At 39.3% G+C, this 16,071-nt stretch overlaps 2 protein-coding genes across 2 annotated transcripts in view; one reads left to right on the top strand and one right to left on the bottom strand.

Annotated features, from left to right (window-relative positions):
• Positions 1–2,509, bottom strand: part of adgrl3.1 (adhesion G protein-coupled receptor L3.1) — an 85,535-nt gene extending 83,026 nt beyond the window's left edge. The window contains exon 1 of the mRNA XM_079462861.1: positions 2,403–2,509. The gene's annotated coding sequence lies outside the window, so the exon portion shown is untranslated. The remainder of the gene's footprint in view (positions 1–2,402) is intronic.
• A 1,482-nt stretch (positions 2,510–3,991) lies between these two features.
• LOC306897833 (multiple PDZ domain protein) overlaps positions 3,992–16,071 on the top strand; it is a 38,345-nt gene continuing 26,265 nt past the window's right edge. Inside the window, exons 1-11 of the mRNA XM_079462908.1 lie at positions 3,992–4,191; positions 4,298–4,347; positions 4,470–4,639; positions 10,348–10,542; positions 10,712–10,848; positions 10,987–11,206; positions 12,765–12,887; positions 12,967–13,149; positions 13,566–13,671; positions 13,805–13,899; positions 15,682–15,958. Of these exons, the coding sequence (XP_079319034.1) occupies positions 4,341–4,347; positions 4,470–4,639; positions 10,348–10,542; positions 10,712–10,848; positions 10,987–11,206; positions 12,765–12,887; positions 12,967–13,149; positions 13,566–13,671; positions 13,805–13,899; positions 15,682–15,958 (1,513 nt within the window). The 5' untranslated portion in view covers positions 3,992–4,191; positions 4,298–4,340. The remainder of the gene's footprint in view (positions 4,192–4,297; positions 4,348–4,469; positions 4,640–10,347; positions 10,543–10,711; positions 10,849–10,986; positions 11,207–12,764; positions 12,888–12,966; positions 13,150–13,565; positions 13,672–13,804; positions 13,900–15,681; positions 15,959–16,071) is intronic.

Below are 16,071 nucleotides of genomic sequence, written 5' to 3'. Positions count from 1 at the left end.
AACACATGGGATCCAGTGCTCTCGCTTTCTGGTTGGGACCGAAATAATCAAAGTCCTTCGGTAGGCTAATCAAATCTCATCGTCATTGTTAGCTGACCTCCTTATTCGATCACACCCACAAACATTTTAACACACAACCTGTGCACGCTAACTAGCTTTCAGCTCCTGATTCCAATGTGTATCAAATTGATGAATTTGCGAGCAAAAATAAAACGGAGCGAGAGAGATAGAGATGAGGAAGCTGTTTTATTCATGTGAATCACTATTTTAGTTTGAAGGACATTCAAAGAACGAGAAGAGGTCCACTCTAGAACACGACTACTACATTTGCTTCAAACGCACACACGGGATGTGCCCTGAGCAGCCGCGACAGCCAATCATTCATTGTTTTCATAGGATGAATCAAAAGATTTACATAAACTTTGATGGAATCATAATACACTGCATGTATATTTGTGGTTGTATAATCAAACCAATAACACAAACGGCCCATGCATGCTGTGCTTCTGTGGCCTCGTCACCTTTTGATGCTGAAAACATTTACCAGCCTCTGTTTGATAATAAGTGGTTTAAATTACACTTCCACCCATGTTACGATATTCAAAACATATACAAACAATCACAGATTTGCACACCTACGAAAGCACACACCACACAAACACCGCATAAACACATAAATCCTCAGCAACCCACATATTCATTAAGACACCAAGATTACACAACACCCCCATCAAGGCAAACCATGAAAAACCAATGCAAAAGCCCCACCCTGCGTGTGAACTCTTACGAAGAAATTCAACGCACCACCCACTGACAAAACATGGGAATGGAGAGAGAGCATCTTCACTAGAAACTCGCCCAAATCTCAAGTAATTTTGTCTAAACAAATTCAGCCGCATCAATACAGTGTTGTGCAGGCTATACATGCTTCGCAAATAACACTCAGTGGTGATCTTTAATGGATTTTTGATTGTCCATTATCTTGCTGACTGTAGTACGCTATCAATTATTTCAACTATTGAAATATCTCTATTTATTGCCGTTAAAAAAGCAAGCAGGCTATCTATATGGCAAACGGCATCAGATCATATTGTAAAAGTAAACCTTCATTTGTAATTGCTAAATGCAGATTTGGAAAGGTTTTTAAACGAATTTCCCTGTTCATTACTAATGCTCACTACGAATGCTTTTTGGTAATGTCATAGAACAATTCGCGTTAGGTTTTTGAACCTTCAGACAACTATGTAATCGCATCTCCACACAACCGCACCACAAAAAACAGGTCAATTTTAGTGGTCGTTGTGACTTCAAAGGCCCTTGGCTGTTCCTGCAGCTCAACTGGTGGAGCGTGTGCGTTCGTCCCACCAAGGTCATGGGTTCAATTCCCAGGGTACACACGAACTGATAAAAACCATGCAGGTTCCTTTGAATAAAAGCATTTGCCAGATGTGTACATGTGCAGCTTTTTGACCAGAAAGAGACATGGGTAAACGTGCCTTTAAAATAAGCATTTTTCCTGTGTCTTTTTGTCAGAAGTGAATGGCGTAGAACCGAATCTGCATGCCTTCCTCAAGTTCGAATATGGTACATTCACATGAAGTAAACGATCACTTAACGTCTGCACATGAGAGTTGTCTCCATTTATTACTTAAAAATAAATATGATGATGATACTCTAATCCCGGATGTGTTCTGTGTGTGTAAATCCAAATCCATGCGTAGCAATTGTGCATAGCGTTGTATAGAACGCAGATATGTCTTCATTAGTCAAACCAAGGTCATATGATCTTTAGACAGATTTGTAAGGTGTTCAGCTGCATGGATCGTCTTTAGCGTTCAACAAAGCTAAATGGTGCCTTTATTTTGAAGGCGCTGTCTTCTTCTAGATGCTGCCATACCAACACATAGGCTATCCTATGCAAACAGACAAGCACAGGACAAGAGACGCACAGAAGCAGAGAAAAGCACAGTCCTCTGAGGCGTTGACAATCTTCTCCTTATATAAAGCTAAAGGGGTATAGACCAGCAATCTAAACGTGGCGTTTGCGACACATGGCCTCCAATAAAGAAATGAATCTGTTTCATTCCGTCAAGAGCTGAAAGGCAGCGACTTGTACACCCAAACACACGCTCGCGCGCACCGACGCCCATTAAAACACCACGCACGACACACAGCAAAAAGCATCCTGTGTCCAAAGCCACTCTCTCTCTCTCTCTCACACACACACACACACACACACACACACACACAAGAGACATACTTCAGCTGCAAGATACGAAGAGTTTGAGGAGTGTAAACTACGGCTTCTCAACAAACACCGCCACTATAGTCAAGCGTCCATCGGCCATTGATTTATTGACCATTATGAAAAAACGTCACCTTATTTAAAATCATTGACTCACCGCATCTTACAAAGCACGGGAATGATCCGCTCCGGATGTGCTCAGCACCATCGGACTAGGCGATCGGTCAGAATGGTCCTTAATTCCCGTGACAATGTGTCCGTGGGTAAACACGAGACGCGGAGAAACGAGCGAATGATGCTTGATCTTCTGTTCCCAGATGCGCCTTTATGAGGCTTGAATGAAGACGCGCGCGGAAGATAAATGCGATTTATCGAGTACCCTTCTCTTTACCCAGCTGGTCTACGGTACCTCGGGGGACAAGAGCCCTTATTTTGTATCCCGATCAGTGTTTTTCTGGATTAAGAGCAAAATGCGCAGAGTCGGTCCAGCGATGGCACAATCCGCGAGATCAGCGCCAGTCCATCGCTAGATCGTCCGTGCATGGAGGGCCGCGACCCGACAGCTAGGGAACGAGTGCCGAGAGAAAATGACAAGCCAATTTGGAAGCAAAGTGATGCTTGATTCAAGGATGGGGGGGTGGGAGGGAAAGAGAAAGAAAGGGAGGGATGAAAGCGAGGGGCGGTGAATCTGGAGCCGGGAGGACGGGAGGGCTAGAGCTCGCTCTGGTGGCCGAGAGCGCGCACAGCATAAAGGTCGACCATCTATTACCTTCAGTTATGTAACGCTCAAGTGATTTGTTACTTCATTCATTTATTACGACGCATTTGTGTTGTAGATATTGCATTTTTATATTGTTTTCAATCTCAGCGTCAATTTCACTGCCCAATCTACATAACCGTAAATAGTAATTCGCAATTTAAATGTCTATCACGAGCACTCGTAGTAAGAGGAAGAGCTGATGTATTTCTTATGAATAACTGGAGGGGAGAGGCCTTTTGACATCCATTTAGGACACTCACGAGATCAAAGGCGCACATCCCGGACATGCGCGCTGACGGCCGGTTATCATAATCCCATTGTCTCTATAACGTTGGATATTTCTAACGCCTCTTCGACATTGGAAAATCTTGTTAAAGAGTGGATTCAATGGTCTGTGAGCATCAGGTAGGACGTCCGCAAACGTTTCACGTGAGCTGCGAAGGAAAACCTGTTGATTCTGAATGTGGGGTGAGAAATCAGAACTGATTGATTTACGGTAGTGACAGGCAGCATAGACAGCAACAGGGATTCGCTCTTTCAGTTGTCGTGTATGAGGTATCATTCATTTTTATTGCGCTCTGTTAAACTATGTCATGCGTTATTCTGAAAACTCATTTATACGCATGTCAATGCCTAAACTGGTTGTGTGTTAATGAAATTACTTTTGTTTTGCTCTTTTTCTTGCGGGATAGCAAATGAATCACGACTTGCAGTACCCCCGTTTATGGGACCTTTATAGATTCTATTTACACACCTTCAATTTGATAAATAACTATATTGCTTCTCGTTAGATAGGTAGGCCTACTGTAGGCTACTATTGCACGGGGTGAAACCGCCCACGGACATGCGTTTAAGCACCTAGATCGTAAGGACATCTGTCCCGTGTAATTACTGTCGTTCACGGTTTAAGTCCGTTACAGATGCTAAGCCTTGCCGGTAAGCGCCTTACCAAAGCAGCGCTGCGCAAACACAACCGCTCGCTCAGTACGCGATGAGCGCGTGCAGACCGTAGCGGCGCGAGACTCCAGTTCAGATGACATCATTAGAGCGATCGATGGGTTATGAAGTGATGCGACGGTGCAATTAATAAAAACTCATCGGTTACAAACGCGCGAGGTCTGCCAAGTTGGGTCCCTCTAAGCTGCCTTGCAGTCACGGGTCAGGCTTTGATTAGAGAGCCTCTTGGGTAAATTGAGGAAGGGACAAATCTGTTTGTTTTTGTTATTGTTTATCTTCCCCTTTGGGAACTAACATGACTTCAGTTGTGTTCGCTTGTACATGTGTTTTTGCAGATGTGAGAGAGAGCACAGTAGCCAAGTACTCAAAGAATTGAAAATGATGGGTATGTACCGATGTTATTGTCATCCTTACACCCTCAGTCCGTCATATCTCTTTATATTTAAACAAACATAATATTCAACTTCTCAAAACTTTGTACATTACTGTGTGTGTGTGTGTGTGTAGACACACAGCGTGCTTTGGTGGCAGTGGAGCGTTTGCAGAACCGGCTGAAGGAAAGAGGAGAAATGCCCACGGAGGAAAAACTCGGTCTGCTTAAGAGTGTTTTACAGAGCCCTCTGTTCCACCAGATACTCATCATGCAAGAGACTGGACAGCAGCAACACCAACAGCAGGTCAGAGACTGTATCAAACATCACTATATGTCATAAAAATCTGATATGCAACATTGCTGCAAGAGACGTCATTACATAATAGTGACCTGTTCCACAATATGGTATTGAAATATGCTCTGCAATGAATAGTTTCAAAATTAGATTGTGTAAATGCATATGTCCGTGCCATTAGTATCATATAATGAGGTCAATAGTACATTTGATTGGCCAATTAGTGCTACAATTATGACATACCACGGCTGGATATCTGCATGTCATTACCATGGTAACCGATCATGTAGTACCCAAATGTGGCTTGCAATGAATAGAATGATATTTAAGAAGCAAACGTCATATTTTTATTTGACATTGTTATTTGCATAAAGTTTAGTTTTGTAAAGCAGTCCTTCACCTCTGGGTCCCCAGTAAAGGATGCTGCGAAGTAGTTCTTTCACTAACCACTTTCTTGACTACATGTCAGCCACATGATGAGAATTTTGAAAATATGTCAAGACCATGATGACAATAGTGAAAATATTTCATAGTATTGGTTGACAAAATACATTGTTTTATAATAATTACAAAAATAAAGTAACAAAAAAATCATGCATTCAAGCATAAAGTATTAGGCTACTAAATGCAAAGCATGTTTTTGTTGGTCTTCAGTTTTATTTTTATTAAGGTTAAATAGCTTTTCTTTCTGTTATATGAACATCACATCAAAACTGTATTCGCTACTTTTAAACGACTTTATGCATATGTTCTTTTAACTTTGTCCCAGGCACAGACTAGAAAATACTAAAATACTTCATAGAAGTCATAAATAAATAAACATAACATGAAATAACACATACCATTATTTATTGCCCTAAAAAAAATTATCTAAAAGATCAAACTTTTTAAAAACACATTTTTGCTGTCATTTCCAACAAAACAATACGTTTTTATTGGTTTATGATTGAGTAAAGAGTGTGCTTACGATTGAATATGATGTGTAAAATAGAAGAAAAAATTCAAGCAAATATCAAATATATGTATATTTTGAATAATTTCCAATCAAAAATATAATTTACTTGTACTTTAAATACAGAAAAGGCTAGCAAGATGCAGGAGTCATTCCAAAAATGTGACACACACACACACACACACACACTGTGTGTCTAAGGTGCAGCGTAATGATGGGAAATCTTATCTTGAAAATAGGCCGCGTTGGCCCAAGCTTTCAGTGCAACCAAAGAGCACCTCAGATCATTTAGCTCCACAGATACCATCAAGAAAATAGACACAGTGGTGCAAAAGTCTGTTTTATACTGTACAACCCCAATTGATTATCTTAAAAACCTTTAGCCAAAATGAGAGAAGCAGCTACAGCAGAGTCCAGAAGAGAGAATGCAGTGACTGAAACTGAAAAGCTGTTTTTCTTGAACCAATCAGTACATGTGCTCTAATATGCCATAAGATATACAGAAGCTACTGCAGTTATAAATCAGATGAACACAAAATATTTTTTTGTTTTATTAAGAGGTATCCCTTCATATTATTGCTTAAGATTCGTTCATTTTAATTCAAAGAAATCATACAAAATTTGTTATCTCCCAAAAACCATGTCCTTTTTTGTCACATCCATAAGGCTTGTTCATTTCCATTTTTTTAAATCGAAAATTTGTTCATAGACTGATATTTTTCTGATGTCAAGACTCAACAAGGGTTTAGTCAAATATAAACACTAGGTTTCAATATATTCGTAACATATACATTCTCTGAGGGTTTTTATGTCACATCCATAACGCAAAATGCCACGTCCATAACGCTGGAATTGCCCATTAATAACTTCAGTGAATACTTGCCAGATAAGAAAAAAATATTACCTTTTTATTACCCATCTTGTCATGGAATGCTGTAGTATAACTGGTGCACAATTGTTTTGAGGGGGCGCAACAAACCATTTATCATGTGATGTAAAAGTATCATCACTACTTAGCTAAAAAGAAGGTTTATCTATCAAAGTATGTAATGGTGTTTTATCACAGTAATAAGGTGCCACTCCTAATGAAAAAATATTGCAGTATACTTTATTTCTGTTAGTAAACTGTTGTAAAATTCCTAGATGCTAAAGTGTTTTTGTTAAGGACCATAAAGAGAGAGTAACTTATAATTTATTTGTGTTAAACTACACAAGCACAACAACTGGTTAGTACTACTGAAAACATATTAACTATTAGCAGCTATAAAATATAACAGCACCTGCCTGCCAAATGTTTATGTGCCTAGATAAATGCTAATCTGTCCGGCACCCCGCACATAGAATATATGTATTGTTAACCTAATCAAATTAACCTAATACAATTTTCAATAATAATACTTTTAATGAATGCTAACACAACTACCAGGCGAATATAGTGTAAATAAATGAAGTTTACTTCAAAATTACTTTGTTAAACACAAGATCACCATATATTATAAATTGCAGTCTAATTTTCTGGAAAAATTTGGTTCTGTGGCGCCCAACACAGGCAAAGCAGCACACATATACATAAACAAACTGGACAATGAACTGAACACAGCCACCAACTTAACTAGGGCAGATGATCAGGGACAAACAGGTGATGGTGATAAACTAATGCTGGCTAATTATCACAGGACGGAACAGACACGAAAACCAGAATTAAGTGGGGAAGGGAGCAGCCAATAGTCCACTTCATTTGGCCAGTCAAAAAAGGCAGAGTCCAGTTGCAGCTCACCCTCAGAGGCGGGAGTGTAGGCGGGGATTCCCTTTATGCCCTCAAACTCCACCAAGACTCCCACGGCGATGCCTGCTCACGCACCTGGTCAGACTCATGGGTGATGGCTGGCTGGTCTCTGGGTTCGGAGTGGGCCTGGAGATGTCCTCAGCTGGGCACACAGAGAAAAAGAGTCCATTGTTCTCCAGCACCCACTCCACAATGGTGGACTGGGACAGTCCGCTGGAAGGCATGCCTTACACCCTGCTAGCTCATGCCAAAGAGGCCAGAGCTAAGAAATCCCAAGTTTGAATCTCCAGCGGACAGTCACCCTGCTCCAAGCAGAGGAGCTAGAGGACTGGGGAAGTCATTCCCGAGAGACAAAAGTAAAAGTAAGAAAATGCTGCCAAATAAGCTTACTTTTTAGGTCCGGTTTTCTGTGACGGAATGCTGTAGTAAAATAAGCGCCCGAAGACGTAGAATCCAAAGGGTATCTTTTAATAAGAACAATGGAACAGAAACATACGTAGACATAAACAAAACCGGACAATGAACTGAACACAGGCAACAACTTAAAAGGGCAGATGATCAGGAAGAAACAGGTGATGGTGATAAAGGAATGATGACTAATTAACACAGGAATGAACAGACATGAAAACCAGAACTAAAACGTAACTGAGCTGTGACACATCTGTTTATCCAATATCATTCAAATAACAAAAAATCGATGTAAAACAATAATGTGCATGTAATACACAGATGTACAGTATATATGAGAACAATATTGAGTTAATCAAAAACTTAATTTGTTATTATCTTAAATTAGATAAGTACATTTTAGAGAAATTAACTGTTGGATTATTTTTAACTGCTGAGTTTGATACGGTGGACTATGAAATCGGTTGGTGGGCATTAAGGGCATAGTGCCCGAATGGTGTAGGTCCTATTTGACAGATCAGACTTTTCGTGTTAGCTGTGGCGACACTGTGTCTCCCTCTGCTCCTCTATCTTGTGGGGTGCCACAAGGCTTAGTGTTTGTTCCTCTTCTCTCTTTATTTGCTCCCGCTTGGATAAATAATTATGAAGCATGGCTTTTCTTTTCACTGTTATGCAGCTCTAGGCAGATTTACAGGTATTTGCCTCTGTTAAATAATGTTAAGGCCTGGGTGGCTCTTAATTTTCTACGTTTTAACAAAAAACAGACAGAAGTTAGGGTTTTTGGAACTTTTTTCTGGTTGATTTAGGTTCCCCGACTGCATCAAGCCAACCATCACTAATTTAGGGGTCAAAATTGACTCCAACCTTACATTCGACGGCCAGATTAAGTCAGTCTTAAATCAAGATTTTTCCAACTGAGGCAACTGGCCAATATAAAGCCACTTCTTTCGAGGCAGCTATTTGAGACAGTTAGAGACCACGCCTTTGTTACCAATCGGCTGGATTACTGTAATGTGTTGTATGCGGGTGTTAGTGGGTCTTTGGTCACATGTCTGCAGATGGTGCAAAATGCTGAGGCATGTCTTGTAACTGGAACTCTGAAATATAAGCACATCTCTGCCATTTTAGCCTCACTTTACTGTCTGCATGTACAGTTTAGGATCAATTTAAAAATTCTTTTATTTGTTTTTAAATAGCTAAATGGTCTTGCCCCACTCTACATGTCTGAGCTGCTACACCATCATATGCTCACCCATTCTCTCGGGTCAGCTGATAAACTATTACTGAGTGTGCCTAAAACAAAACTTAAGCTGCGAGGGGACCGTGCCTTTGCTGTGGCAGCTCCTAAATTGTGGAATGTTTTGTCCATGTCTATTAGGCAGGCTTCTTTGATTTCTTCATTCAAATCACTTTTGAAAACTCATCTTTCCTTGGCTTTTAAAACCTGATGTTGACATTTTGATTGTTTTAGTGTATATATGGTGTATTTATATCTCATGTTTGTATACATGTTTGGTTATTTATTTTTCTGTGCAGCACTTCGGTGGTTGTAAAGTGCTTCATAAATACAATTTGCAATTTTGTCATACTGAAAAAATCAGTTAATTGATTTTGATAGATTTTATTAAGTTAATAGAGCTGTTTATTTTTGTGATATTTTCTAAGCCACGGAATTATTATATGTGTATAAATAAATGCATATATACAAGACATATTCAAGACAAAAAATGCTTTATCAGTAGGTGACTACATACTACATGTGTTGTGAGAGACGGTGTGATGTATTTACCGATGATTCTTTGAAAACAGCACCAGGGACCAAACTGAGGCTGAATAAGCTACTTACCTGGGCTGACCACTAAATCTGTGCTGAGCAAGAGAGAGAGTCTAGGTTCAGCAAGACTCTCACACACACAGAGACACCAGACAGACATCCACAAATACACTTCGAGTTTAGTTAAGCTAAGTAAATGAGTAAAAATACAAGTATGAGTTTCACACAGTCACAGTTCACATAGGCCTTCACTGTTAAATGTTCAGCGTGTCATTTTTTGGAGGATCTATTGACAGAAAGGCAAAATAACATACAAATCTGTCTTCAGAGTTGTGTAAAGATCTTACATAATGAATCGTTATGTTATTACTTTATATGAGCAATTTCTATCTACATATACCGTGGTTCCTCTTGCATGGAATGTTGTTTCTACAGTAGCTCCAAACGGACAAATTGCTAGACTGAGTGCATTTTGTAAATGCGGTATCTCTTTCGGCAAAGAAGCAAAAATGTGACGAAATCTTAGTTCTGTGTCGGCCACTATAGTTGGTTGCAATTCATAACCTCACTCCTTTCATACACTGGTCCTTTAAACAGTCTGCTTTTGGCTTAGACCATATTCAACAGCATGACTCAATGATGATCAAAGAAAAGCTGAACAAAACAAATCATTCATGGAGGAATAATGCTCTCGATAGAAAGTATAAAACATCAAAATGTGTAAAATACAGCTTCGTGACAATTTACTTTTAAGAAAGACAAGTTAACTACATCCTTCTGGCTTTGTGTTTGCACAGGGTTCTCCCATGATGCCTCAGTCCCAGTCTATGAGCAATGATGTGGACTCTGTAAACGCTTCTCACCCCAATTGCACGCTGAGGTACAGAGACTCATACCTTTCGGCCCAGCGAAGCAATGACCGATCCACCAATCAAGTGACTTTTGACCCCTGCGTCACAGAGGACATTTCACTTCTGCAGTACATTGCACGGGTAGGCTATGCATAAACACTGTCTTCATGAAACAAAATCCAAGCATCTTACATACTTTAGATATTTCTTGTGACATGCTGTTCTCGCATCTTTTCATAAATAATATGATTTCTACACCACGTTACTTAAAACTATATAAATTCAACTTTACTCTCCCTCACTCTTTCAGGGTCGGACTGTTCTTAGTTTTGACGTGGAGAGGGGAGAGAGTGCTTTAGGCATCCGCATTATTGGCGTGGATGCCGAAAGCAGTGGAGGTCATGGTATCTTCATACAGGAGATTCAATCAGGCTCAGTGGCAGACAGGTAAAGTATAACAAAAATGCAAATACAGCAAAACGTCATAGATTATTAAAGGTCAGAGCTGGATTGTTCACTGCTACAGAATTCATGAATATATATTTACATGATATCAACACTTTTTTCTCCCTTCTCCTGTGTCAGTGATGGACGTCTGCGTGAGGATGATCAGATTTTGGCAGTCAATGGTAAGCTGTTGGACTCCTCAGTAACACAGGAACAGGCCATGAAGATCCTTCTGGAAGCCTCCTCCATTGTAACCTTAACTGTAGCCAGAGGACCAGTTGCAGAGGTCAAACCCCCACAGATGAGCCACACTGTCTCTCTTTCCAAAAACCTCTCCGGTCTTGCTGAACAATTCAGTGTAAGGCTCCTTTAAATCTCATATATACAGTATGTACGTCACTTTGTAGTTCTTAAAAGAGCTGGATTTGAACAATTACAGCGTAACATTTTATCTCTAAATACTGTCCTCTTTTTTATTTTGAGAACTGATATAACATTTAATAGAATGAATACACGGCCAGTTCTCATATTTACATTATCATTATCAGACAGGTTGCCAAGTCTGCAGTTTTTCGACAGAATTGTGCTACTTTGTTGCTTTGGGTTGCCTTTTCTTACGTGGGTTAAAATGTGAGTAGTTTCAAGGATAATTTATCCGTAATAGACTGATTTCACTTCACTGCCATGTTGAAATCGAAAACGAGGCAGAGGTGGGAAGAAACCCAGAAGGACAGATAGACAGCAATGGTTTGGACTACCATATGTGACATGAAAACAACAAATGATGCGTTTAAAAACAACGTAAGATTGGCAGTGTGTGCGAGAATGAAACCCGATTATGGCAGTTTAGACAGTCACTTATATGTGATGGTACGGCTAAAGTGGTCAAATAAAACAGCTGGTGTGACATGCATCCTATGCTTATATTGTCATATTTAAGATCATAAGTCATTTTAATAAATCAAGGTTGGTTGTCCAAACCATTACAGTCTATCTGTCCTTCCGGTTTTCTTCCCACCTCTACCTCATTTTCGATTTCAACATGGCGGCGGCGTGAAATGTTTTGGTAGTAGGTTTGGGAGTTTTGGTATTTGGGCTGGGGTTGTGGGGCTAGTTTTGATTGGCCATGGGGCTGTTTTTTTATCCATATCTGGCAACCCTGGGACAATGTTATCATTTTGACATATTCTGTTGAAATAATAAACATTTTCATTATTAACCCATTTAAATGACAAAAATTATGAGATACCACTTAATAATACATTATTTTCTCCCGTTACAAAAACGTAACCCTAAAGCAGCATAGTTTGCACACTTTTTACAGTAAAGTGGGAAGATTTTCTATAAAAGTATTTATTTTTACCGCTGTCTCAAGTTCAGTTATTGAACCCTGTTAGCTAAAGATTGTGAGAAAAATTATCAAACAAATTTTTCATTGATGGGAAATAAAAACGCATCAATAACTGCCAATCAATACTTGCTTGATCAGCACATCTCTTGTTTGACCTTATTGACTATAAGTGCCTTCTTTCTCTGACGCCTACATTTTAGAGACGCTTCAGGTCCTATTTTGTTGCCAAGTTGTAGCCTAGAAAGTGGCTCATATCTCATATCTATTATATCACCTTACATCTTATGCCCTATATCTGTCTCACTTTTACCTGTCAGCTTAATTCTGTTACAGGGCCGCAGTAATTGAATTACATTCCCACAACAAGTAAAGTACATCTTGCATTTTACATTGTAATACATTAGCTTTCCCAGACACGGACTTGTTAGGTTTGGTGCTTGCTGTGAAAGTCTCGCTCTCATGTGAGTCTAGTCCACTGGAAGAATACGATAAAGTCGAACAGTTAAGATGAAATGGACACAAGCTGTAAATACTTATAATGCCGCTGATCAAATTTTCTCCACAGCCTCGACAGATTCATCTGATCGAGTTACAGAACGACGGATCAGGCCTGGGCTTTGGCATTGTGGGAGGGAGAGCTACCGGCACCATGGTAAAAACCATCCTACCTGATGGTGCAGCTGGAAAAGTATGAAATCATCACAGATTCACATGTACAGTATACTGTACGTGCAGTAATATACCTGCATGTGTGCATTTGTAAACAGGATGGCAGATTGCGCTGTGGTGATCTGCTCGTCCAGATTGGTCATGTGGACGTGTCCTCCATGGGCAGTGAGGAGGTGGCACAGGAGCTTCGTCTTGCCGGAACCAAAGTGAGACTTCTCATCGCCAGTCAAACCACTGACGGTGACCTCTCATCCCCGATCGCCGGGGAACAGGACACTCAGGTGCGGTAAAGACAGGTGCAATGCTTCTGCTCCTGTGTGTGTGCATCTGTTAGATATTCATTGTGATTTGAATGGAATTACACAAGGGTGAGAAAATAAAGAGTTGTTTGGTTCTGTTAACACAATGAATTGAGTTCAAATCACATCACAGATGCAGTGATTGACATTCATTGGCGTTAACGCACAATGGGTTGGAGGTTGAGTGAGTGAAAGTCAATAAAATCTGCAAAATTGGCGAGAGAGAGTTTATATTTAAATGGTGACTTTATTCACACTGTGTAAGCCATTAATCTAGATTAAGACATTGTTATCATCTAAATGCCAAACTGCCAAACTATCACTGTATTTGGACTTTGAAAGTGCAAAATAATAAAAAGTTGATGAGCCACTGTAAATGAAGGATGATCCTTCTACAGGATTCAGCAGAGCAAAAAGAAATCGATTTCAGTAGCAAAAGATTAGACAAAAACCAAAATGGATTGGGCGCCAACATTACCGAGTCTATGGAAAACCTGGACACAGGTATGATTCCTCAGTATTGTTTTCTTTTAACACGATTTATTTCCTGTCAGCTGATGAGACTTGATAAAAGCCCAAATTTAACAAACAGGTAGATTATCTAAATAAAATGTTTTTTCTGTATCCCTGAGTGTAGTTTTAGAGTCAGATGGGTTTGTTATCAAGAGTATATTAAAGGGAAGCAGAACGGAGCGTGATGGACAGATTCCCACTGGAGAACACATTGTTGCTGTGAGTATATTTTTTTAGCATTTACTTTTTCTGTGATTTTAAGCTTTAAATAAGTCTAAAGATAGTATTACTAAACGGATTGCTGTGTGACAGGTGCGGTGTAGCTTTTATCTTATGCTGAATAGTAGCGTGTTTGATTTATTACATTGCTGCTTTTGTTACATCGCAAGACTTTTTTGTGTGTGTGTTTGTTCAAATCTGTCATTAGTTTTAGAAAACACAGTACGTGAATACTATTTTCTGCTATTTTTGAGCAAGAATTAACAGAACACTGCTTTGATATCAGTAGGCTTGTTTACAAAACACAAAACCTTGAGCTTTATGATCCATTAGTTACATTTTCATTCGAGTGTTGGTGGAAAATACAATTATTAAGTCTTTAAAGATCTGTTAACTCTCCTGGAAATAAATATTATGAAATGATTTTTCAATTTGTGTGTTTTGCAGTGTAAATGTGTCTCAAAATCAAATTCCTTTATTGTCAAAAACAAAAATTGTGTAATGTGTAAATACACAAAATAATATGTTCATAGCACATTAAATATGCAGCGGCAAGAAATAGCAGAACGTTTCAAATTTATTTTCAGTTTTTCTGATTTGACTATTTATAGGTATGTGTTTAAAATAAATGATTAGTTCTGTTAACTACTAACAGTATTTTTCTCAAATTTCAAATAAAAAGATTTTGTTAAACTCAAATACTTCAAAGAATTCGGGGTTCATATTCACTTTTAAGCAAAACAATAGTAATATTTGTACATGTATTTAGGAAAAGTTATCACAATTTGATAAAATAAAAATTTGGAATGCTCTCTTTATTTTTGCCGGAGCTATATTATACACTTTACAGTATACATAGAGTATACACATCATATACACATATTACACTTTGGCTTTGTTCAGACCTCAAATCAGATTTTTGTACATTTCCTAATGCAATCTAATTTAAATGATTGATTGTCGACACTTTGTATAGCAACTGTTCAGATCCAATTTGAGTGTCACGTTGTGCTCTCTTGTTTTTTGCAATATCTGATTTGGTTTCTTTGGCAATGGCGTTGTCAGGGAGTGACTAACTTCATAAGCCGCTCTGCACATCGCAGTACAGCGTCAACGATTACACAGCACACTGCTCTGTGTCGCTCTCGCAGTATGGTGATGTCATACATTGATCAGTCAGAACAGCGCTGTGTAGAGTTGAACACGGTACATTTTTCTTACAATATGATGACGTGTAGCCGCTGTGCTGGATAACTATGTCTAATGAACCTATGAGGCTGGTATTCGCAGCTTTATTCGATGCTCTCGTCTCCTCCAGCAGACAGACAACAACACAGCAACATTATATCTGCATTGACTTCTGATGTGCTTACGTTTTAAGCCAAAACCTACTCACATCCGATCTGGGCATTCAGACTGAAACGAATTTCCAGAAATGTGATTTGAATAATATTTCAAACCCCATATTTTTGTAGCTTGAAACAGATTTTTTTGCTGTTCACACTTGCTAAATGTGATACAATTTCAATCGGACATGAACAAAAATCGGATTTGAACTGACAGTCTGAACGTTGTGTTTAACATGTGTGCACGCATGTACAGGTTTGGTATTTTTTTTCTCAAAATTGTCATGTTTTGTTATAAATCTAACAATTTCAATAGATTTAGATGAGGGTTGGGATAAAGGCTGCAGGGGTATCAGATAAAGTATATATTAGTATGAAAACCATACAGTATGAGATGTCTTTACTAATATGGATAAGTCTGTTTGCGTGTGTTCAGTTGGATGATCAGAGTCTGAATGACTGCAGTGAACCAATGGAAGAGGAGATTTTGGATTTGACAGGCCAACACGTGGAGGTCTATCTTCTGAACAAGAACTCAGAAGCTGGAACGCAAGCGTCCCCCACAATGTCCACAACCTCAGAAAGACCCCTAACACCACTGGATCTCCTGCCCCCTCCGCCACCCCCCCGTCTACCAGAGCCAAAATCAGCGCTGCCCCCAGGCAAAGTTCTCTACACTGAGCGACGGGACCTCAACTTCAACAGAGAGAGCAGTTAATGAAACTTCTGGTCTTTTAAATACGTTCACATTGTGTTTGATTTTCTCTTTGTATCTGTAAAGTTTACCTCCTTGGCCCTGTTGTAATTCTAATAATAGCTTCCATTT

Source organism: Barbatula barbatula, assembly GCF_947034865.1.
Source record: "Barbatula barbatula genome assembly, chromosome: 8".
Lineage (NCBI taxonomy): Eukaryota > Metazoa > Chordata > Actinopteri > Cypriniformes > Nemacheilidae > Barbatula > Barbatula barbatula.
The sequence above is the reverse complement of the archived record's forward strand: the minus strand, read 5'-3'. Positions and strand labels throughout refer to the sequence as shown.